This window comes from Galleria mellonella, unplaced genomic scaffold (genome assembly GCF_026898425.1).
Source record: "Galleria mellonella isolate WM207_F2 unplaced genomic scaffold, CSIRO_AGI_GalMel_v1 utg65, whole genome shotgun sequence".
Taxonomy (NCBI): Eukaryota; Metazoa; Arthropoda; class Insecta; order Lepidoptera; family Pyralidae; genus Galleria; species Galleria mellonella.
The window spans coordinates 5,338,526-5,364,342 of NW_026442138.1; the positions used below are offsets into that span (position 1 = coordinate 5,338,526).

Below are 25,817 nucleotides of genomic sequence, written 5' to 3' on the forward strand. Positions count from 1 at the left end.
ACCCTTATTACCCTTAATATAAATTTTTGTAAATATCTTCCATGTACAGAATCGTCTATTTACAACTTTATTATATTTGTAAGATTTTTGTTTGCGACTTAAATATTGGGTACATAAGTGTTATAAATACAAGGGACAGCTTATTACTAAGCTTCTATACGTCCAGTAAAAAAATGATAAGTATACAGAGCAAGGGCTACCGTGATTTGCTCAGTCACTGCCATGATGAAAAAATATCTCGGAAGGGCTCAAAGTTTTGCAACTTGCAAGTCACTCGCCAAAGCGTGTCTGAAGTACGTTTAAGCTATTTACAATTAGGCATATTATATCATTCTATACAGGTTGAAATTGTTATGAAACTGAATATTCTTTACCACAGAACTTTGGTGGTAATCGTCAGAAAAGTTTGCTATCTTGATAACAATATATTAGTATATATAGAATGTCCAACGTTAAGTCTTGCTCCATTTTTAATAAGGAAACATATTCAATTTGGCTAGTAGAAAAATCTACATATATATCAAATCTGAGATATAAATAATATTTAAAAATATAAAAACATTGCTAGGACCCGCCTTAGCCTCGCACGAGTTAATATATAAATTAGTATTCTATATTAAATTTTAGAAGTAAATTTTTGACACTGGGTTACATTATTGTAATTTTCGTAGGGATCTCTTAATTATCTAATAATATATAATATGTAATCTATGTTACTCGCTGATAATGTAGCTTTCTATATGTGAAAGAATTATTAAAATCGTTTGAATAATTTTTAATATCATCTGTAGGCGACGCACTACGATTTTAGTTTATTTTTATTATTATTTTTACCTGTACACTAATATAAATTTAACCACTTATTTAATACAGTCCTTTATAAATAAAAAATAAATACTGAGCACAGTAGTGCTGTAGTGCGTGCTCTGTCAGTGCATAGGCAGCATCGAAAAATCGGTTTTTTATTTCGCATCCTTTATAGTCATCTATTGCAAACATAGAAAAAATAAAATCTCTTTATAATATTTATTTAGATATAGGTAAGCAGACACACGGGTGTTGAATATTGGGGTGAAGAATATGGCCAGTCATGTTTATTATCTACTATCCTATGCAAACCCCGCAGACGTAATACCACGGGTGATATTCCAGAAATTACATTTTTTAAAGAACAACTCTTTATTTATTTATTTATTCATTAGTACAAATATGTGTACATGGCGGACTTAATGCTAAAAGCATTCTCTCCCAGTCAACCATAGGTCCAACTCTTCTTCTTAGAATACAATTATTGCAATTTTTATAAGTTTATCTTCGGAAAGGCAACGCGTAGAAGGTACCATGAACATCACAGAATACACTATGACGTAGTACTGCTCATGACTAGACGGCGATTATTACTTTCCATCGGATGAGCCGTGTTTGTTTGCTATTCTACCTCTTTTTTTCTTTCTTTTATACATATATCATCTGTTTTATACACCTTAGATTCCTTCAGTGTTATCTAGTAAATAGGTAATTAAGTTCCCGTATGAGAATTATTTTTCGAAGTCATTTACTGTTTCACTTATAAGATTTATTACACCATAGATTTAGTATAAAATATAACGTACCTACTCTAAGTATTTTATATATCATACAGTTTAAAACATCACACATATTTTCAATTACAATTAGAATAATGTGATTATAAATAAAACATGGAAGCAAATTAATATATTTATTTCAAAGTAATTAAATACGAATATATTTGCAATATAATATCATGCAGCAGTGCTTTTAAAATAATCTTTGGACGATTTTTCATGAACTGGTAAGGGCTGGTTTAATAGCATATTTTTTTTTAAATATCGAATATGGCGTTGCTTATATATTTCGAGTAAATTAGTAGATAAAATTCAGCAGTAGCTATAATTTCAACACTATTTTAATTTTTGATATATTGCAAGGTGTAACGAAAAAGATATCTTACATTCCTTTTTCGATTTTATTCATGAAAGTGAACATCTTTAGCATCTAGCACTTGACGTTAAATTTAGTGTTGCCATTACAGCTACTTGTGTACATTGTAATTAAGTACTTTTTTTAAATAGCAAAGTGAATATATGTATGTCGTCCGCGTTATTTTTAGCCCTTTTATTCATAAAAACTAAAACCTTCTACAAACACGTTTTAACTATTACACTGTTTTATCACTTTCTTTCACATTGAGTATTTAGCACTGAAGAAAGAGACAAAACAGTGCAATAGCTAAAAGTTTATAAGAGCATTGGACTTTTTATGAACAATAAGGTTTATTTTTAGTAAAAAAGCAAATATAAATATACAAAATTATCACAAAACATTATAAATCATTACAAATATTATTAAAAATAGCATTTTCTAGATTCTTGTTTTTTTCAAGATCATTAATGTAGCAAAATTGTGATCAAACATTTAATATCTGAACTGAAACGTCCACACGAAGACTAAAAATATAGTTTATAGATCAGCAGGTCTACTCTAGAATCCAATATCAATCCAATCCATTGCCAAGGACAATTTTATGCTGCACTTATGAAACAACGGTTAGGAATTAAGTTATATCTGGGATCAGTTTACAATAGTTTACAATATAAGTTCCACTAATATGTATCTATCACAACAATATAGAAACATTACGTCGCTATTATTGCAATTCGAGAGTGTGAAACGTCTCAATTTTAATATAAATTTATTGGAATTTTATTAAGAATTTAAGAGTAGCCCCACTGAGTCTGAATTAAGATTTATTACATATAATATACATATAGAACTTTAAAGCAATAAATAAACGGAATGACATTCATTTCCGACGACAACATTCAATCTTATATCTACATATTTGTATAATTCATGAAAAATGCTACAAAATTGCTAGTTTCAAAATCTATAGCAGAACAAATATATTGAAAACGTCACTCTGACTTCAAGAATCTTGAACTTATCTCAATTTTATAGCAATAAAAAATAATATTAATGTATATTAATTCAAACATGAACGTTGATCATCACTATTTTAACATTGTAAAAGATTTTTGAAAATATTACACAATTTCAAAATAAATTTTGAAATTATAACAAGGGGTTTAATTAGTAACACATCGTATTCTAATAAGCACCATTTAAAATAATCACAAATGTTATAATTATTTTCTTATTTCTCAAATATATAATTCTGTAGTATAAATAATAGTATTACTCTTTGGTTTAAAATTTTCAAATTGTGTTGCAGCTTGGATATTACTTACTAAGCTAGATAGCAATAAAATCTAGTTCAATAAGAAAGAGAGAGCAAGAAGACGTATTGCACCGTGACTCCAAGCTTCATCAACGATGACTAAGATTAGAGATGATGGAATCAAAATTAATAATCTGGACATTTTTCAAACTGAGTTTTCTGTAGCACATAAAACTCAGAAAACGAAACTCTTTGGAGATACAATTTAATAAAAATACAATACAAGAATTATATATAACGGATCATTTGACAATGTGATAAATATGTACCTACACGGAGAATGCGAGTCTGAAGAATTTTTTAGACATTGGATACGGAACAGTAAACTTGGTTCTACAATTTTCTAATCATATCTCTCACCTAGCATTCCGCAGATTCCGTGTTACTACCAGATTCTTCAGACGGCAAATACTTAACTACAATTATTATGTTTTGTAGGCTTTTACTTAGGCTTTTCATTTCTTCTATATAAGAATTTATAAGGCATTTTATCTGTAAAACTATGATGTTATTACATATAATATGTATTAATATTACGATACTATAGACGTCACGTGAGTAAGTTTCACGATTACATGCAACTAGTTCAAACGAACACTGGGGTCGATTCTGGGTCGGCATTTCTTTAAAATTCTCTTAACCCAATATTTTAATTTGATAGTTTTGCAAAATTATTGTTTTATGGACCATTATAAACTAAATTTATAATTAACTGTAACTGAAATCTATTAGAAATTTAGCTCATATTGATCCTTACGATAACGATTTGGTTATATATTTTTTTTTATTCTTATCTCAGAATGGACCCACTATAAACACAGATAACTCTTGGTGATTCGTATAATAATTTATATAAATTATTTACATTTCATGCTATAAGAATAACATTATACATAAAATATGGCTTCGTTGGAATATGTTATTAATTATAGCGTTAATATTGCATGATTACTTCCAATTATTTCTACTATAATAGGTACTCGTAAAAAATTTACCATCTGCGATTTCGATTAATATATTGTGCATAACTCAATTGTTATAAGCTATGCCAATTTCCGTTGAAATTTATCCAAAACTCAATATGCTAATAGTGGATGTATGGAGTCATACAAATGTTTTTGGCGAAGTATTCGTATGATGGCCGTTCATCTTTCTGTATATGATCTATGTTTTTAACTAATGATGGCTAAGTAAGGTATTAATTAAACATAGTTTTTTTTAACTATATCTGAACAGTATTATGTAACTTTTTATTTACTAATTTTTAAAGTGACTAAAAAAGATACAGGTTATCAATTTATGGTAATTTTTCTTCGTGTGTATATATATCATCATGTCACACGATATCGCCGTCAATTCTGAACTGAATGTCTTCTTGTAAATTTATATATATATATATATATACTTAATACTTACTCATATATATTTAATAATCATAAGATCGACTATAAAAACTTCACATAAAATTTATTGTATATTAGCAGTCGGCCATAATTTTGTGACATGTTTATTTACTCCATGAGCAACAATGTTGACGTTAGACTTAATTATTAATTTTACTGTGCAAACCTTAATCGTATTATTGACCTAATGTGTCATTATATTAAGATTTAATTTACCATAACATCACTACGTGTGCGTTCATATGGAGGAATAAACCTTATATGCATATACGAATACAAGATTCATACAACATAGTATTCATGCAACTATTAATTTCAGCTAGTAAATACGTATCATATTGAAACTGGTAACTTTGTTAAAATTATAACATTTTATTCTGATTTACACCAACTTTGATCAAGCCTTACGCTGTAGAACATGACAATGGTACTAGTTAAAATTCTACCTTTATTCCAACATTGCATATAACATCTGACATTATGAAAATAATATTAGCATTAATCGCCCATGCAAGCCCATCAGAGGTAAACACCGAGCCTGCAAACAAATATACATTTATTATGATTACGTTATAAAATATAAAACACATTGATTACATTGATTTAATCTGAAGTAATTAATACATTATTAAGTTATTATGCGACTGTATTATATTATAGATCAGAAGAGTCTAAAATATAAATTATACTTAATAAATTTTAATAAATACAAACATAAACCAATTACTACTTATACGAAAACATATAAGATGAAGAAGAAAATCGTTAGTTAGTTAAGTGTTCTGCCAGTTAAGCTTAATATTAAAACTAAGGCCCGTTAGTATGACTTTTTTTTTCTTTTTCTTTTTTTTTTTTGTTTATCAAGCCTATAATTGAAATGTAGAAATTCATTGATAAAGGACTACCTAAAAGATGCTAATGATTTTGATTTTAATCTGTATATACAATATTTTAATAACAAATTATTCCAAAAATGGACTTCGAGCTAAAACAAAAGTGAAAATAATCATACATCATCGTGCGTGATTGTATGTATTCAAAATCATGTTATAATTCGTTAACGGCAATTTAGTTATAATATAGTGCGTCTCTACCTTTGTGTATGCGAATTTGCATGCGTGCGTGCGTGCGTGCGTGCGTGCGTGCGTGCATAGTACATGCGTGCGTGCTTAGTGTGTGTATGCATGTGAGTGTATCAGTATATATACGTATATTTATTACATAGGTACCTTCTTTTTAGTTATGCTTCTTTTTAATTATGCATAAAGTCTTGATTTACTTTTGATTCATGATTATATTATATAAGCATGTCCGAAATCAAAGAATAGAAATATTAATAAATTCATGAGAAGCAGTAATAAATTCATAATAATTCTCTAAAAGGTGCGATTTTAAAGTAAATAAATATAAAATAAATACGTCAGTAGTATAATAAAGTTTTGTACCATTTATACACACTTAGTATTAGAATTATTTGTAGTGAACTAATTAATACTCTTTCCCTTTCTTCTCAGTTAATTCTTTGTGAATTGTTATCTAGTAAATTAATATTATGCACTATTAATCCTTTGATTTGTTAATATATAAAATCATGCAAAAATAAAAGCAGATATAGAAAAAATTACAAGAATAAATAAAACCCAACATCAGGGGCTAGGTCTCAATGATATACTAATCATGCATATATACATGCAATAATTTTCAAGTGCTTACCAACAAACAGAAAACTACACAAATCATCAGGTGCTCAATTCAGGAACTAACACTAAACATACAGAATTAGTGCATAAACAGCTAACATACAAGTTACTTTTTACAGGTTTTGTCCCTTTCGTTCATTATATTTCAACAGAATGATATTCGTTACATTTTTTTTTATTGACACATTATAAAATACAGTACAATCACACTAACTGCCTGCTCCTCAAGCATGAATACCCTACGTTTTGAAGAACCAGGCAATGAACATCCGAGAACACAATTTAAAACAACCAGACCCGAGCCAGTGCAGAAAAATCAAACCCGGTGACTAATTTACGCAAGCCAACTGCCCACTGCTGCCCCATGGAGGTCTCCATATTACGACTAATGTATCAATAAAAATCTACATAATACTTATAAATAATCCATTAAAATTTGGAACAAAACATATAAAAAATATTGAAAAATATTTTATTAATACACACCTTAATAATTAAATAATCCCAATAATGACCTAAATCAACAAAATGCGAAATCATTTTACAAATTACAATCAAAGAGATTACCATTTGAGTATTATTTACAAAGTGTAATTGCGAACGAAGTCCTGGTATATGAAAGACAATTAATTATATATAATTTTCAACTGACTTAACAACCATAAAATACAATATAAATCAATCAAATACAAATTAGTATTAGTTCATTTTTTGTGTATATTATTATTTTATATAATTCATAATTATGGCAAACAATTGTTTTCAAAACGTCGCCAAAAAAGATAATATTATACATAAGTACAATTTATGTGAAATCGCAACAGTAACCTTCATGTAATTAATATAATACAGGTTTGTATATTTTAATTATTTCTGTCTGGAAATAATGCATGAAGAAGTATAAAAGATTGTGATATTTAAAAAGGAGTTCTCAATTCTCATTTTTTTATTGTGTGAATGTTAGGCGAAGCAGATTGATTGAGGATAAATAAACAAACCACGCTGCTGTTTTCCACAAGTTTTTTTTTTCATCAATAATAAATTTGTTGATCATTCAATAATAAATTAAATATTTATTATAAGTATCTAAATAATGATTTTTATAATATTGCATGATGATGATGATGATATAGCATGGTTGGAGCTTTTGCTTCACATATTCATGAACTTTATAAACATATACAAAAATTCATAGGTTCCAATTTAAAATAGGGGTCCAACGTAATGATATTGTATATTTCTTATGTTTAATAAATAATTAGCATAAATTATTACTTGGTTGATCCGGTGTTTTTTTTTTTAATAATTTGTTTTGTTTAGTAACATTAATGTTCGATTTTATTTACCAAATTAACATAAAGCAATTTACATGGGATTAGACACGTGATTAGATACGTTAATTAATAAGTTTACCCAGGTTAAAGGTAACTTATGTCCCTCTCCACTACAAATACTGATTGCTCTCAGTAATAAAACCGCCTTACTGTACTTATACAATTGTATCGTTGAATTTATTAATTGCCTTGCTTACTTCCTATATTATATAATGCAAATAAAGTATAAAAAAATACTACTTGTGTGTTAAGTTTTATGACGATGGGTTAAACCGTCAAGACGCTGTTAAATAGATAGTAAGTCGTATGTATCTATAAAATATTATAATAAATAACATGTCCCATTTTTATGTAACAAACAAAACAAATATGACAAAAATATTGTGATAGTTGATACGCAATTAAGATAAGATTCTTATTAAACAGGATACAATTGTTGAACTACGAGTAGATAATATAAATTTAGAAATATTGTGACTCACAATTAGGCCACCGAACAAATTAAAAAACCTGATTCACATGCTTAATATAACACGTAACACCCAAGAGATATCACCGATGTTGCCTTATCGTCTGTGTTATACACAGCTATTATAAATTTAATATGATAACATGTGTAAACGTATGAGATCGTTTTTGTGTTTTTAATGCATACTTCCTGTGGGACTGATTTCATATGTTTTATTCTACACTAACTTTTCCGCGCGAATTCGTTTCCATGATCAGGATATACTGTTTGACCAGGATTTATCGTAGCCTATATTTTTCTCCATACCAAATGTTATAACTATTGGTTATAGCATTAAAATTCTATAACAAATTATACTTATTAGTAAAGATTAATGTTACGTTATTTTTTTAATTCTTTTATAAAACTTAGAATGAAATTTTATAAACAAGCTGATAGCCACCTGTTCACTGTGATAACCATTATTAAATTTCTTTCCAATGCATTACTTCCAGAACTTAATATTTATGTAACTAGTACATTATAATTTAATTAAAAAAAATAGTAATATATTGTCTATCAATTATTACTGTTAAAAATTAACTATTAAGAACCAGACCTCATTCGCATCACATAGAAATTATCAAATAGAAAATCCATTGTATCCATAGCACACACTAGATACACCATTCCTATACAATGTGATAATACAATCATAAAATAATATGTAACTATAATTGCCAATTTTGATATATGTGTCATAACGAATAATGTTACGCCTTCACATTGCGGAATAAAAAGAGGCAAAAGTTACTCATTTCGAACTGATTACAATTTTTATGTATTACAAAAGAATATTTATGTGTATATTAAGTGTAAATTAATACACTCGCAAACATAACAGAAGGAGCAGCCCTCGTTCACGAGTATGACAGATAATTCGTTTACTATTAATTATTTGTTATACAACCAGCAATTGTATTGGTTGTCAAAATAAATAAAATCAATTTAATTTCTTTTTTTTTTTAACACTTGTTTATTAATCGTATTTCATTGGCTAAAGAAGCAAAAATTTATTCGTCCTTTAAAAAGACACATACCATAGAATGTTAGTAATAAAATCCGGTATATATATATATATATATATATATATATATATATATATATATATATATAATATGCACTATTTACCCAAAAACATTTCGGTTTAATTTCAAGAATAAACCTAAATTGTTTTAAAAATTACTTATTCTTGTTGAAATTTGACTAAAATGCTGTTAGATAACGGGATGAGTCCTCATAAATAAGCCTGTTCATAGCTGTCAAGCTGATAGTTTTAAACCCAAATCATGTTTAAATTTTCTTTTAAAGTTATTCACCAAAAATTGAGAGCATCGTTTTACCTGGCCCGTGAGTGTAGAGCCGCTCGTTCCTCGGAAGGAGTGTCTCTGAGGAAAGTGGAGGAGAGATTGAGGACCACCATTAGACAGCAGAGGAGTAGTGGGCCGAGTATAGCGCCCTCGGGCCCGAGGTAGAAAATACCGCCGGCAATGGCAAGCCCCGTCACGTATGGGTGGCCACCGCTGGAAAATTAAATACATATAATTGTGTAAATAATAAATATTTAAATATATTTTCATGTCATTTTTTGCAGTGGTGCCGTCATAAGATTTTTTGTAACATATTTTTAAATCGTGCATCTTTTCAACCGACTTTAAAAAAGGAAGAGGTTCTCAAATCGGTAGTATTTTTTTTATGTTTGTTACCTAATACCACTATCAGTTATAAACCGAATTGGATTTTTTTTATTTGAAAGAATATACTTACAGATTGGTTCCAAAGAAATTTTATCAAAATCAGTTAAGTAATTTAGTTTTTAAATCATTGGTTTTGTCACGATTAAGAACAGTTTTTTTTTTCTAGAACAAAACCTTTACTTATGTTGAATGCTCTAATATCTATCTAATAAAAATATTAGTCACACAAGTTCTGTATTCTATATTTCAAAGTATATACATATCCTTACTCTTTAATTTCGGCATAAACAGCTGCATCCAGGAATGCTATAGGAGCCGCTTGTGCTATGGGCAGAAGAAGGGCAGCCATTGGCCTGCCCTGCAGCCACACATCCAGAGCTGCCGGTATGCCAGCTAAGTAGGGGCCGAGGAACGGTGCCGCTCCTAACACTGCCGCTAGTACTGAAATGTATAAATCAATTTGTTTGAAAAAAAAAATTGTTTTTAATTAAAATTAATAGCCCATTACCGCTTACACTACTACTTGTATAAAGATGGTGCTTTCTCATATTAAGAGGCAGCCTTTGTTACTTTGATTTAAGGCCTCTGATATATATTACCAAACGACGGCTTTACGTGCCCTCCAAAACCTACTGCGCGCAAGAGAGCTAGAAACAGTAATTTTTAAATTATTTAATGCTGGAAATTTGAGAGATTGGAATTCGATCTAGGGGCATCCAAACCGTGCTCAAACGTTATCCAACTGAACTGTCATCACTAAGTCATTATCAGCTCAACAAATACCTGTCTCGGGTCTCTATATAAAAGGAAGATTTTAGCCTACTATTGCCATGTGAACCAATCGATTTTATATAGTATATTTCAAATTTCCCTTCTCTTACACAGGTACACTGTTGGCCCCCTTTGTAGTACAAAAATATTGTGAATTATCACCATAAACACACACAAAGGTAAGAATTTACACGTATTTCTTGTACTACGTCACATAAAAAATTAAACTAATTGTGCTTATGAAAATAGTTTGAGTTTCTACTAAGCTCTTTGTTTGATTATATAGAATTTAGAACATTGAAGGTTATATAATATACTTGAAAATTTTAAAATATCTTCGGCGAAATATTACAACGTCGAGAGTTACGTTAGAGTTTCTCTCATTAGGGATTATAGTCGTGAACATATTTTTTATAAGGCTTACGTGTAATATAAAATATTCAAAAAGGGATAAGTGCTGTCATTTAATATTAGATAATTGAAACTAAAGATAAAAAAACACAAGCATAATATTTATAAATAATTTTACTATATCGATTTAATGTTGCCATAACCTATTGTGGCGTATTGACCAAGTTTATCATAAAAAAAAAATAATTCCATCTTTCTCAATATTCGAATTTTACTTATTACCGAGTATAAAATGCTGTATTCAAAATTTACTATGTATGTTAAAAATTTTATCAAGATCAAATAAACACTACAATGTTAAATTGTTTCGGTCAGTTACTATAACTTATAGACATCAGATATCAGATGTTTATCCGATCAGATGTTTCCAATGTTTTCATTATTTTTATCTACATAGATCCTTTACACATTGTAGAATTACTTTTAAAAACTTCATGTTGTTAGTATTTAATAGGCATTGAAATTATTACTATATTTTATTCATTGACATTTAGGGAAATTCTAATGTTTATACACTATGATATCAGCTGCTACAAATCACAATACGAGATTTTCACTAGCAATGACTTAATGTCGCCCTCGCTACTATTTGCTATGAAAAGTAAAATATAAATTATGATTTTTATAAGAGCGAGCGAATAGAGACTTTATAACAGTGTGATAAAGTCTCTATTTGCCCGTTCTGTACGGCCCAGTTGGCTCTGTGCTGCAATTTCCAGTCACTACTAACCGAACGCAGCCGATGATTCACGAATAAATTCGAATGCAGCGACTACCTACGATATCACTATAGAGTATTTTGTAGCACTCTTTGTGAGATTATGTATGATTTGGCGTAATACATGAAATATCACATGAGACAAGTAAAATTTTACAAGCTAATTCCCAACGTATAATAAGTAACAAAAACAACTATATGTAAATAAACAATATTTATTTAATTTTATAAAATAATCAGTTCCTTTTCTTATTTTCATTTGGTTTTGGAGATCTTAACTGCGCGTAAACATATTTGTAGAAGTCTAATGCTTTCTGCTTGTCGTGTGCCACTGTATTTCTATTACGACTGGTATATTCATTTTTAGTAGAAGGATCGTGTACTTCTACTTTCCTAGCTCTATTAGTACCAGTACTTCTCAACGTTTCCACAAAATCTCTGGATGAATCGAACACAATTTTAACAGTCGTTCTGTTTGTCATATTCAAATGACTATCTTTGAGTAGATCGTCCTTATCTACAGCCGTCATAGGTGCGCTCGCGTCACCGTCATTCAAATTAGCTTGCCTTATCAAATAGAAAGTTGGAGGTGGTACAGTGATTTCTTCATCAGTTGTTACTTCATTATTCTTCGAATGCTTATCATTATATAGTAAACACATAACTTTATTATCGAGGCTCAGTTGACACATATCGCTCTCTTGTAGCAACTTTACGATATCTACAGGAAGTAGGCATGGAACATGTAGGCAAGTATTATTCGAAGTTACATCCAAAATGATATTGCTTAGCTCGCGATTTGAAGAAACCGAGTTCAAGAATGCTATATTCCGACATTTACAATCTATTTTATTCTGACTAAATATTACAGTTGCAGCTGCACTTTTACAACTATTATAATCAAATAAAAGTGAATTTGGCTCTACATGTTTAATTCGATTGCTTGAAAAATTAAACTGTTTTTTCCTCGCTCTTTTCTTTGAACATTTGACGGCAGCAAGTGCAGTGCTTTTAAGAGAGTCTATATCGTTATTACTTATATTAATGTTAGCGGAATTAAATACAAGACCTGTAATCGTTTTAAACTTATTACCAGTAACACGTAAATAATCGCATGTTATATTTATTACATTAGCCATTATATCTCCAAACACATTGTCAGCTATAGTAGCAGATGCGCACTGTATTACTATGCCTTTAGAGTTTACGTTATCAATATTACTGCTGATAATTGAAAACACTGTATTATCATTGCCCATAATTGTTTCTATTGCCTGATTTTCAATATTAGATATTGTTACATTTTGAAATTCGATACTTTTTATTCCAGTGACATTGTAAATGGCTCTCGTTTTAATTGTATTTATTTTGCTATTTAATATTCGTATTTTCTTTAGTGAACTTGACCCTGAACACTTTAATTCAGTATTCGTTATCGGAGATTTAAATAATTGTCTCGGAAATGACACGATTTCTCTAACATTCTCTATTGTAACCTCAGGCGGAGTTTGTAACAAAGAATTAGTGGACAAAGAAACAAATTCGAGTCGATCACAGTCCTTTATTTTAAACCGTTGTAATTGTGAAGGTCTCTGCAATATAGGACAGTCCAATACAACTCGTATGTCTCTACAATTTTGCACGGTTACACTCTTTATGTGATCCGTGTAGTAATCTTTGAGGTGTATTATGAAATTCTAAAACAAATAAAAATAAACATTTACTTACTTAACGTATTTGCAATAAAATATAGTAATTTGGCTAGTATTACTTACGTTGCTCCTTACGAGAGAACATGTATAAACAATTTCATTAGGCAAGTTATTCACACAATTCCATTCTGAGTTTTGACAAGTTGTGAAGTTAATTCTGATGCCAACAGCTGATTGGAGTAAGATGATGCCGTAAAATAAAATATTTTTGCAATTCATTTTCTATAGTACGACCCAATGGCATTTTTCTCTGTATTATGAAATATACTGAGTAAGACGCGGGCGTAAATGTATCACATCCGACGCGAATGAATATCATCCAGAGATAATTCTCTGCTAAACGTATAATATAAAAAATGCGAGTATTTATCTGTTCGGACGAAATTATTAGTTCAATGACATATCATTATTTTTTAAATGTTGATATATTATTTGCAGTGTTTAAAAAAATACGATGACGTAAAAAGAAATTGTTGTTGCTAAAAGCATAACTCTGGGCAAAATAGATTATAATTACATACCTATTATAAAAACAAACTTTTAAATATTCTATAGTACCTATATATCTAAGAGATTTTTTTAATATAACAGATTATACGTTACGTGCAAATAAAGATGAGATATATAAATAGGTATTCGCTAGGTAGGTATGTAGTTTTAAGTTTTTAGATAATGGAAAGTACAAAGAGTAAAAAAGAAATCAGGTGATGATCTGATCTCTTATACTTTGTATAATAAAGACTTAATCCATGCTCAACTTTGTATACCTCAATATACAAAGTAATGACCCTTCAAAAATCAAAACAGATGAAGGCTTAACCCTTAAAAGCTTAATTTTTTAAATCAAATTAAAAAATATAGAAGTGCATCCTTTAATGTGTTTACTAATGGGAAAAAATAGTAAAAAAATCAAAACGATATTTTTATATATTTATTTTGAAAAAAACATTTGGCATCATTTTTGATACTTTAGGCATTACGGTAATCAAAATATTTAAATTTATTTAAAAACGAAACAATGCAAACCCCGGTATCAAATTTGAAATTTAAAATTCTCTTCGGTTAAATCTCTTAATATTATATTATATTATAAATGCTCTACATTTATATAAAAAAAATACTTTTTTACATCCAAGTAATCCCGGAACACGAGATAATAACACAAGAATTTTTCAAGGTCGACAACACGCTCAAGACACTCCTAACATTACTGCAGACGTCTAAAGCACAGTCCATAGGCTATGGGCTGACTTCTTTGTCATTTTTGTAGTATAACAAATGTAACGAGAAATTGTTTAAATAAATTATAACAAAAAATGCTTGGTTCTCCATATTCCGCATTAATTGCTAGCGTGAATATTACGTAAAATTCAAGATAAATTCTATAAAAAGATTTCATTAACCCAAATCATTATATTTGTAAATGTATATGTACCTATTTTTAGTTCACATACACACCTACAGATCACTAATATCTAATATTACTAGTAGGCAGTCTGCTTTATGAGTCGACTCTCGAGGTCATGTACTGATAAGCGTGTAGTAATTAATTATGTCTATCGCAGAAAAGCAAATATACTATTATTTATTTTCTAAAAGAACAAGAATATTATTTATTTCGTATCTATAAATTCAATGTTTTAATATATATATTGGAAAAGCAACAAAATTACGACCAACTTAATGAAAATAGGTAATCATAAACATGAACAACACTGATTGACATCAACTACACAGAACACAATGTGACGCCCATATAAATAAAATCATAAAATTGACATTCTAAGAAGGATTATTGTGCCAATATGCAACAAAACAAATAACGAAAACATTATTGGCCAACCATTAGAGATCCAATAAGTCATGCCTCTATTTTCAACCGACTTCAAAAAGAAGGTTTTCAAAAGTTGTATTTTTTTATACCTCATAACACTTTCAGTTCTAAACCAATTTGATTTTTTTATCTAAAAGAATATATTTATAGATTAGTCCAAAAGAAATTTTATCAAAGTCGGTGTAGTAATTTAGTTTTAACAAACAATAATTTTTAGATATTTTATCTGCCTATATGTTTGTTCCGTACATCGCTTAAGTTCCTATTATTCCTAAAGGTGTAACTTAAAAACTGTTATAAGTTTTATCTAAATATGCCATCTGAAAATGGCCAGAAAATGTTTTAAATTCATGTGTATAAAGTAGCGGGATAAAAGCAAGTCGTCTGTATGCATAAAAAGATGAAATGTACGAATGATACAATATCAAATAAGTACTTAGTGAGCCAACATAGTGCTACCCATATTTGAAAGAAAAACATATTTTCGATTGATCATATTCATAGATCATATTGTTCACTCAGGATTGTGTGGTTGTATGTCGTACTATAAAAAAATAGTACTCACCAGAAGGCAAATAAACGACCTTGGCTCCAAACAGGTTATGCACTAGCCACGTCCACAGTCCGTAAAACAGAGCCATTTTGAAGGAAGCCCTAAATACCTAGAAATATATGTAATATATAAAATATACATATAGAAATATAGTACATAAAATATGTTGAAAGTATTTTGAAACCATCACGATATTAAATTTATAAAAATGGATATATTTTAGTATATACCTAATATTGGAAAGGTAACTACGCCTGCGCTATTGATTTACACACTACCAGGGAGTGAAGTTTTTTTTAAGCAAATTAGAATGGCAAACAAGCTGATGGTCCACCTGATGGAAAGTGGTAACCGTCACCAATAGACATGAGCAGTACCATAGACATAACAGAGTATACTGTTTCGCCCATGATACCCCCCAATCGTTGGCATACCTGAGGACTAACTAACGTGTGATGCCTATATCCCCTGTAAATTTACTGTCATATGGCACCCTTCAAACCAAAACACAGTCATGCAAACAACTGTTACACGGTTGAAACACGAATGAGACCGAGGTAGCCAAACAAACGACTTTTATACAGTCTCCCTCTGGTTAGTTAAGTTAGATCACGAAAGATAGAGAACGAATTAAAATAATTTTTAGCCCCGTAAGCAAGTGGAAAACGAATCTATCGCTAGATGCGTTATCGCTACTGTATGTGTGAAATGGAATAAGACAATTACGTCCGGCGTCTTCTTCTATCTCGTGTGAGTAACGATAAAGTGAAGAAAATTCATATGCCACTTTTCTGAGGGGAATGAATGGTCTGATGTCGATCAATACCTGATTGATTGCCACTGAGAGTGCTATGCCAAGTTTCGGACCGAAGTTGGGCTGCACTTGGGTGATCACCTCGACAGGTTTATATAGTGCATTGCTGGACGCCAGCAGGTAGAACAGCGTAGTAAAGAATACAACCTAATAACAATAACATATATACATACATTGGTATAATTATAGTCATACTAGATTTTACCCGCGTATTCGTGTGCATGACGTAGACATATGTATCTACTGACCAGGTTAAAAAGTAGCCCATATATTTCTCCATTCTATATACTACGTGTATACAAAATTTCATAGCGATTGGTTAAGCCGTTAAGGCGCTATAAGGTAACAAACAAACTCACTTTCACATTTAAATTAATATAATATTAATTTATAAATATTTAGTAACAAAATATATAAATTTAATTCCACTATTATTATAAATGAACATATCCTGGTTATGTGTACGAAGTTGCGCGAAAAAATGAGAATTATATAAAATCATAAATATGGGAGTTTGTAAAATGGTTGTGCTTGATGACTTATAAATAAAAATTTTTATTCAATTGATTAAGAGAACAAAGCAATTGGTGTAATCGTAGTGAACTTAACCGTAGGAGAAATTTTTTTAAAGGGTCAATAGTAAATGTTGAAAACTGATCATGCTACTTAATGATAGCATACTTTATGAAAGAATATGAATGAAATTTTGTACACTCGTGGACTAATACACTGGATTAGCTATCATATAAATTACTTTTTATTCTAATTCACGTGAGCAAAGACGCTATTTACAACTATTTATAAATAAAACAGAAGTATTGTTTATGACTGATTAAGACTGCCTTCCCTATCAGTATATTATTTTGAATTTAGAATAAATTTTATTTACTTTGAATTTAGAAAAAAATATTATTTATATTGAATTTAGAATTATTGGCTGAAATTACTTTTCAAATAATAAAAAATATAAAATAGAATACATTAATAATAAAAATTCATAAGTGTCTATAACAGTCACATAAAATTACTTTTTTATTGGATTAACAGATTGAAACAAAATAGATATACTCACTAAGTTAATGAACATATTAATAATAGCTCCTCCGCCAGAGAACAGAAGGGAAGTGAAGGCACCCACTGAGCCCGCTAGAAGAGACATGTTGCTGGCCAGTGGTGACCAAATGCCGGTGGCGATAGCGCTCAATGTGCCAAGGTTTTCTTGCACCCACGTCACTATTCCAGTGTAGTCGAAGATACCTGGTAAATGCATAATTTTTTTTTTTATAAATAATTCCTGTCATACAATAAGTCATATTATAAATGTGAAAGTGACTATTGGTTACCACTTAACATTTGACAGCTCCACCAAGTCATATATTTGGGCATAGAGATAGTATTTAGGATGAAGAAGGACATAGACTATCTTTTATCCAGAACCACACAAGAAAGTCAAAAGGTTAAGTAAGTATTTATATTAGGTAAATTGTCATCAAGTTATCTTAACCGTCGCATTCTTTAAGAAAACTTAAAGACTGTTAAAAAAATCTTACCAGGTGTCTTAGATACATCATTTACAAAGTTGTCCCATGAGTCCTGAATTGCTGTGCCGTCAACCTGTGGACCCATGGGAGAGGTGAAATGACCAGACACCCAGCTCTGATACACTCTGTCCCATATCTCCAAAATTTGTTGTTCGACGCGAGCTACTTTGTCCGGTTCCCCTTCTTTCAATAACCTTCTGATCTATAAATTAAAAGCAGAAAAAATAAAAGATCATACTATTGCAAATATTAATATGTAAAAAAATTAAAATTAAAAGTGAAATAAAGGAGTTTATATGTGAAGTAAGGATATTTTTCTATAAAGTGTTGCGAATAATAAAAATAAAAATACTTATATAAAGTAGCCACAATTGTTGGGTCATCAATATTAGTGTGCTTTATTAGGTGATTGTAGATAATTCAAATTCAACACTTACATATCTCTGTATCTGTTATTGGTGTATCCGATTGCACAAGAAAATGTAATAATTATTATTTATTTATTTATTTATTTATTCATTAGTACATGTATGTGTACAAGGCGGACTTAATGCTGAAAGCATTCTCTCCTAGTCAACCTTAGGGAAGTGTCAGAATACTCAAATGTGGTACTAATAATAATAACTAGTAGGAATAATTGAAAATATACATATTTAAACCAATAAATATATATAAATAACAAATATATTTACACATATATAAAATACACTACATTATACACAAAAATAAGAAAAATAACACTTACTGCTTGTATAAAGTAAAAAAGGGCGCATAAACTTTTTTATTTAAAAAAAAATATGATTTATTAAAACAAAATAATGTAATAATCTTTTACAAACATATATAGTACCATTATGAAATTATACGAGCTCTCATATTATAACCTTGGTAATAAAAATCTTACATTTATTCAAGTTATTAACTCATCAATTAAGAGATTATGACGTAATTAATACTCACAGCTGTAGAGATTCCTTCTCGGCCATACGTGTAAGCATTGTCAATAAGGGAGTCCAGTTTTTCTTCCCATCCTTCAGGAAGATAAGCATGGAGTTCACTATTTTGTACAAACGTGCTGTTCAACAGACTTCCACTTAGTTGCACCACCACTATCGCTTCTGAATATATCTAGAAAATAGCATACAATATTGAACAACTTATAAATGCATCGCCATATGGTCCCGGCATAGAATGGACCACCCTTTCCTTTCCAGTGGGCGTAAGAGACGATTAAGGGAACTTAATGCTCGAGGGATGGGCAGTAATGTTCCTCTTAAAATATCACCAGCCTAACTGCAGTTTCCAACACACCTGTCAAGCGTGGCAACTACTGACAAAACACCCCTTATGCCTTATGCCGCATGCTCGTTTGCCCCCTGTTGTAAAAAAAAAAGAAAAAGGAAAGGCTTATGTTCAGCAACGGACAATTAACGGCTGACGTGATGATGATGATATGAAGTAATTAAATACATGCAGCGTAGTGATTAGAATCCAAGAGTATTAGAATTAGTACCAAGCATTACTCATTATAGAAATTAATAACCTAGCTATTAGCTTCTAATAACCTAACTTGCAGAGCAAATTGCTTTGGCCCTATCTAACAATAATTATTAGGGTCGATTTTGTAGCAACATTCTTTAAACCTATCTTCAAAATAAAAATTTTTGCTTGACATCAATAGTATAACACTAATAAGTGGAGAGAGAAATACCAGAGGGAGACTTTGTACAAAAGTCGATTGCTTGGGTACCTCTGTCCCATTCGTGTCTCTAGAGAGAGGAATAACACCTGAGTCCTAAGAAATGGCAACGCATGGGTGGTATCATGGGCGAAACAGAATACTCTGTTATGTCCACGGTACTGCTCATATCTATAGGCGACGGTTACCAGTTTCCATCAGATGGGCCGTCAGCTTGTTCGCCATTCTAAGTTGTATAAAAAAAAAAGTATAATTCAAAAGTATTAGAATCCAGATTTTACCCGCAACTTCAGCCACGTGACCGGGATATGTTGACGGACCACGATACAAAGTAGCCTATTATCCTTCACATTCTCTTATAACGCATGTACACCAAATTTTATAACGATTAGTCAAGCCATTAAAGTACTAAGAGGTCACAAATAAATTCACTTGTACATTAAAATATTAATAAGGATTTACTTTGTATTGGTATTTAAAACAAAGATTTCCCTGTGGCATCAAATTGAAATTTTTATTTTAACGATAAAGAATTGTACCACTCAATCGATCCCACTCTATCTGTATGTTCCAAAATCATGGTTAATCGATATCAGTTTGTGCTTGTAATATGAGATATTACAAATCATTTTCTGTAAAAAATAAATTAAGATTGTGTTCCATAAAAAAAACCTCTTTAGTTGTATCAAAACTAGATATTTTGATTTAAAAATTAAACTACTAAACCAATTTTGATAAAAATTTTATGGAACCAATCTGTAAGTGTTTACTTTCAGTTAAAAAAAGAATTGTCCAATTTGGTTTGTAACTGACAGAGTTATGAGGTAACAAAAAATACCACCAAATTAAGTTCTTCCTTTTTGAAGTGGGTTGATAATACTAAACAACTAACTTACACTTTAGTAATGGTCACAACAATACCTGTATACAGATAAATATAATGGCCACAGTAAGAAATAGGATAAGGCCCACTATGACGAAGCAAGTTGACACCGTATCCACGGAACCATACGCCATCTCGCGAATACTGTTATTGCAGATTGATAACATCTTCCCTATGCCTCGTATATGGGCTGGTATCAACGCAGTTTCTCTACAATAAAAAAATTATATAAATTAGTAATTCACCACAGGGATATAATTGACTTTGTACAAAAGTCGTTTGCTTGGGCACCTCTGTCTCATTCATGTTTCTACCATGAAGCAGTTTTGTTTGCATGGCTGTGTTTCGGTTTGAAGGGTGGGATATGGCAGTGAATTTATAGGGTACAGAGGAATAACATCCGAGTCCAGGGGGAAAGGAATTGTTAGTAATGGAGACTGAGAATCCTATTGCTAGCAATATACTCAACCAGGCGACCTCCTCGCGGTTCCCCCTGGGAACTATCATGGTTAGTTCCTGTTGAATTCATCATGATGGGCTAACTGGCCTGTTTTCATTCTCATCTATCACCCTTCACTGGTGCTCTGCCAGCGTATCCCGTTAGCGCAGATGGGGTTACCAAACCATTTTCACGCATTAAAAAAAAACACCCGAGTCCTCAGGAATGGCAATGCATAGGAGGGTATCATGGGCGAAAAAGTATACTCTGTTAAGTTAGAATGGCAAACAAGCTGACGGTCCACCTGATAGAAAGTGGTAACCGTCGCCTATAGACATGAGCAGTACCATAGACATAACAGAGTTTACTGTTTATTAGTAGTATTAGTATTAACCAAATAACATTATTACCTGAGATTCCACCAATTCATAATTTTTCCCACAATGTGATTGTAGTGGTTTTCAAAGAATAACCACACACCAAAATACTCTAGCAACCTCTTGATAACATAAATAGCAATAAAAAATAGTGTCACAGGTAATAACCATATATGCTTCCACACCAGCATGCATAAACAACCAAAGAAAAGCAGTTTAAAATACAAAGCTGTTTCTTCATCATTATCAAAATTGTTCCTCATGTAATTATCATCCAGAGACCTCTGTTTGAAGGATGCAATAAAACGATTGTCATATGGTGACTTCATTCTAGTATTCGAAAGTGGTAAATCAGACAATGTTCGAGTTTTATATAGTTTCTTTGCAAATCTTGGTGAACTCTGTATTGTTTCACTTCCAGACCAACTATCTTTTTTTATGGTCGATTCCGCGGTGGTAGGAGACGGGCTATCTTTTTCTGGTGTAGATTCTTGGTCACTAACACTGGGTTGGACTTGTTCTTGTGGTTTTTCCTCTATTTGTTTTGGACTAGCTTCATAATGGCCATTTGTAATTACTTGGTGTAAAGCTTGCGCCATTGATGCATCAGGATCTAATGAAACATGTAAGAAATTAATTATACAAAATATAAGTGAGAAAAAGATAGTTATATATATAGTGGAGCGTTTTTCCATGTAATAGCATTACAGAAACATTGCAGATATGAAGTTAGCTTTTAATAATAATATTTTTTTTTCTACCTTTTTAGAAAAGGTAACAAAGGAGTATCATTTCAGCTGATGGTATCTAATTACCACAGCCCATGGACACTAAAAACACATTGCCAGCCTAAATTATAAATAAGTACTACACAATTAAATAAATTGGCCAGTTCTCAAAACCTATTATCCTGTGATATGAAGTAATAAACATGTGTAGATATAAATCACAACATTAAGATTCAAACTCATTTCTATTTTTAAATACTTGTGTATTTAAAAAAAACTGAAACAAGGATTAATAAAGCATAATCCTTATTAATATTATAAGTTTGAATGTGATTGTGTCTGTGACATCTTGGCACCTTAATGGTTCAATTAATCATTGTGAAATTTGGAATACTCTTTTTATTTGGGTTGGAAAACGGCTATGCTACTATTTATACCTATTAATCAATATATCCTAGCCTTGCAAATACCGTTATAGGTAAAAGTAAAGCATAATAATATATAATTTATGTGTTTACTTACCATTCAACAGTAACTTTCTATGTACATCTAGAACTTCAAGGGAAAAGCCAATAACACAGAACATTTGCAGTAACACAAACATGTAGACTTTAAAAGACCCACACAGGCTGGCCAGGAAGCTGGTTATGACTAGCCATAACAATTGGGAGCTCGTTTTGAATAACCCAGCTCTTTCTGGAGTCCAAAGTGTCCACACACTTATAAAGTATGCTAAGACTATTGTTAAAGTCTGTAAATGAAAACAAATTATAATATTTACATAAATAGTTCTTATTTATTAAATATTTCACACCAAATTAAATAATGATTTAATAATAGATTTATATTTTTAAAAATAGATTTTATAATATATTTGGATAATAGGTGGCCAAGAATAAGATTTTTGAGTAAGTTATTTAATATTATAATAACATTATAGTAGGTACATAGAATATTTTGCTACACACCATAATAAGTTCATATACAGCGATTTTGCGACTAAATAATAAATTTTAAACTATTTTCAATAACAAAACAACAAATAGTCATCAGTACCAGTGGTAAACACTGTTCTTAATTGACCTCAATTATTCTATTAAATAATTCAGTCATAGTAAATTGATAACATGATGCAATCTATGATTGAATCTATGAATGTTTCATTTATTTTTAAGATAAAAAACATAGAAGTTTGGATATTTTTAGTACATACCTAATATATAGTATCACCTTCATTTAATAATAGAGAAAATATTAATCGCCTAAAATAAAAACAATTTTTAGATTTAAAATTTTGTTTCCATAAAAATTAATATTACTTAAATGTATACAAATGTTGTATGAAATCAATATGGGGCTAAACCCTTTTGATTAAAAAGAGAACAGTAAGAGAACAGTAGTTATTGTAAATGCAAAAATTTATGAGGTTAATTTATGATATTATACTTAATACTAAGGATCATGTGATTAGTATGACAGCCCAATCGACTCTTTGTTTTTCTAACATAATTTTAATTCAATTGTTATTAACAAAAATGGATCATAGTTATATGCAATAAAAAAATTATTATTATTCTTTCAAGCAAAAACTACTAAACAGGATTTAAACAAAATTCAGTACTGATACTGTACTGACTCTATATAATGATTATGATTGACAAAGCTTTGAATACAGCTAGTAAATAATAGACCTAATATGAGAATCTTCTTTTTGAAAATGATTCAAATTTAACATTATTTCAAATTGAATTATAATTTGCTTTGTTAATTTAATAGTAACACTTTCTATTTTGTGTTTATATATTATTAAAGATTTTTTTTTTTAATTTATGTTTACAATTCATAAAGCCTCTATTAATTTATTTCCCTATATTGAATCTTTACTATATCATTCCTAATAGCAATTTATAAGGGAGGCCTATGTTCAGCAGTAGACAGATAATGGCTGAAATGATGATGATACTGAATTTTATTGCTGGTTGAATATACTCAATGGTTAAAATTTATAGTAAATAACTTTTTGTCTGTGTTATTCAAGTAGGCAACTACCTAACTCTTAAATACTCTACTTAATTCTTAAATATTTCTGTGACAAATAATTAAAACATGTATGTTAAAAACTATTCTTATAAATTACTACTTTCATGTAGTAAGCAAATGAATGAGTAGAAAAACAAACATAGGTTCATTAATTGTTTTTTTTTTTTTTTATTATTATTATTGAAAATTAAAAAATATATTGGACTTACAATATAGGAGCTGCATACACTGATGAGCATAGTTGTGGAGAAGCTGACAAAGCTACTCAGTTGCCAAAAAATGCATGAGAAGCTCCGTGGCACAGAGTTGTATAGCCATGGTAACACAAAAATTACTGATAGCAAACCAATCACAGTCTGAAATTATAAAAAAAACAATGACTGTGTTTAACACAGTAAACAGCATTATGTATAGCATAAAAGTCAGTATTTTATATTATAAATACATAAATTTTTTTATTGCAAATGAAAATATCAGATATATCTTATTATTAAATTTATTAAAAAAGTTTAAATTAATGTTTACTTAGTTTTTCTTAATAGAATAGAATTTAATAAGTTTATAGAATGTATGTAAGTGAACTATGCTTAAAAGGCTGGATAGATTTCAATAAAATTTGGTAATGAGTGATATCATCAAGATTGACACAGGATACCTATTTTTTCTTCAATCAGGCAGGCAAAGATGAAATTTGTAGGTAGAAAATAAACTTACCTTATAATGGTTTATAAATTGACGACCTACAGTATCGGAAGCAAAATTCACAACATTTACTGGGATGATCATCAAACCAAATATCACAGAGGTGTTCGATTTGTCGAGATCTTCAAACCATGCTTTCAATTTTTGTGATAATTTATATTTGAAAGGGTGAAGTATGGAACCGACAAGGAGCGCCCAAAACAAAGGCTTGAAAAAAGGCTCAAGTATAAGAAATAGAACATACACTGCGACACAACATACTGCTAAAATAAATAGAGCGAAAGCATTATAGAAACCATGTTTCATAGGCTTTTCGTTTCCTTCTGTTATACCACCAATAATATTAAAAATATTTTCAAATGGGGATTGTTGCATGATTGTTAACTATTCACCTTTATCACGATCGTTCACAGGTTATCAAGAAAGAATATAAAGACTAGTCACAAATGTATGAGATCATACTTTATTTCATTTTGGGAGAATTAAATATTTGGATTCGAACTTCTAACATGACATTTGTTTTGATTTTATGTGCAATTTATTTTGACTGTCAGTAGTGTCAGTGTCAGAGAGTCTGACAATTATTAAATTGACAATACGATATTAAGAAATGACATTAAATATTAAATTCAAAGACATTGGATAAATTATATGTAAGCGATAATAAAGCATGAATACGAATGTAAAACAATCA

General features: G+C 30.1%; 2 protein-coding genes across 4 annotated transcripts; both read right to left on the bottom strand.

Annotated features, from left to right (window-relative positions):
* Positions 1-1,706: 1,706 nt before the first annotated feature.
* Positions 1,707-25,659, bottom strand: LOC113519777 (transmembrane protein 245). 3 transcript variants are annotated; one of them, XM_031914334.2, is made up of 14 exons: positions 25,136-25,659; positions 24,631-24,777; positions 22,904-23,132; positions 21,687-22,266; positions 20,876-21,047; positions 19,216-19,383; positions 18,265-18,457; positions 17,787-17,971; positions 16,727-16,861; positions 15,913-16,009; positions 10,171-10,342; positions 9,548-9,727; positions 6,849-6,877; positions 1,707-5,200 (listed from the first exon to the last, which is right to left on the bottom strand). In XM_031914334.2, the coding sequence occupies exons 1-13, from the start codon at positions 25,496-25,498 to the stop codon at positions 6,850-6,852; spliced, it is 2,649 nt and encodes an 882-aa protein (XP_031770194.2). In that variant the 5' UTR covers positions 25,499-25,659; the 3' UTR covers positions 1,707-5,200; position 6,849. The 3 variants fall into 3 exon arrangements, with proteins under 3 accessions (XP_031770194.2, XP_031770195.2, XP_026760777.2); XM_031914335.2 differs by having other exon boundaries at positions 25,516-25,656; XM_026904976.3 differs by lacking the exon at positions 6,849-6,877.
* Positions 12,001-13,860, bottom strand: LOC113519778 (uncharacterized). The gene is made up of 2 exons (XM_026904979.3): positions 13,577-13,860; positions 12,001-13,498 (listed from the first exon to the last, which is right to left on the bottom strand). The coding sequence occupies exons 1-2, from the start codon at positions 13,730-13,732 to the stop codon at positions 12,038-12,040; spliced, it is 1,617 nt and encodes a 538-aa protein (XP_026760780.1). The 5' UTR covers positions 13,733-13,860; the 3' UTR covers positions 12,001-12,037.
* Positions 25,660-25,817: the final 158 nt, after the last annotated feature.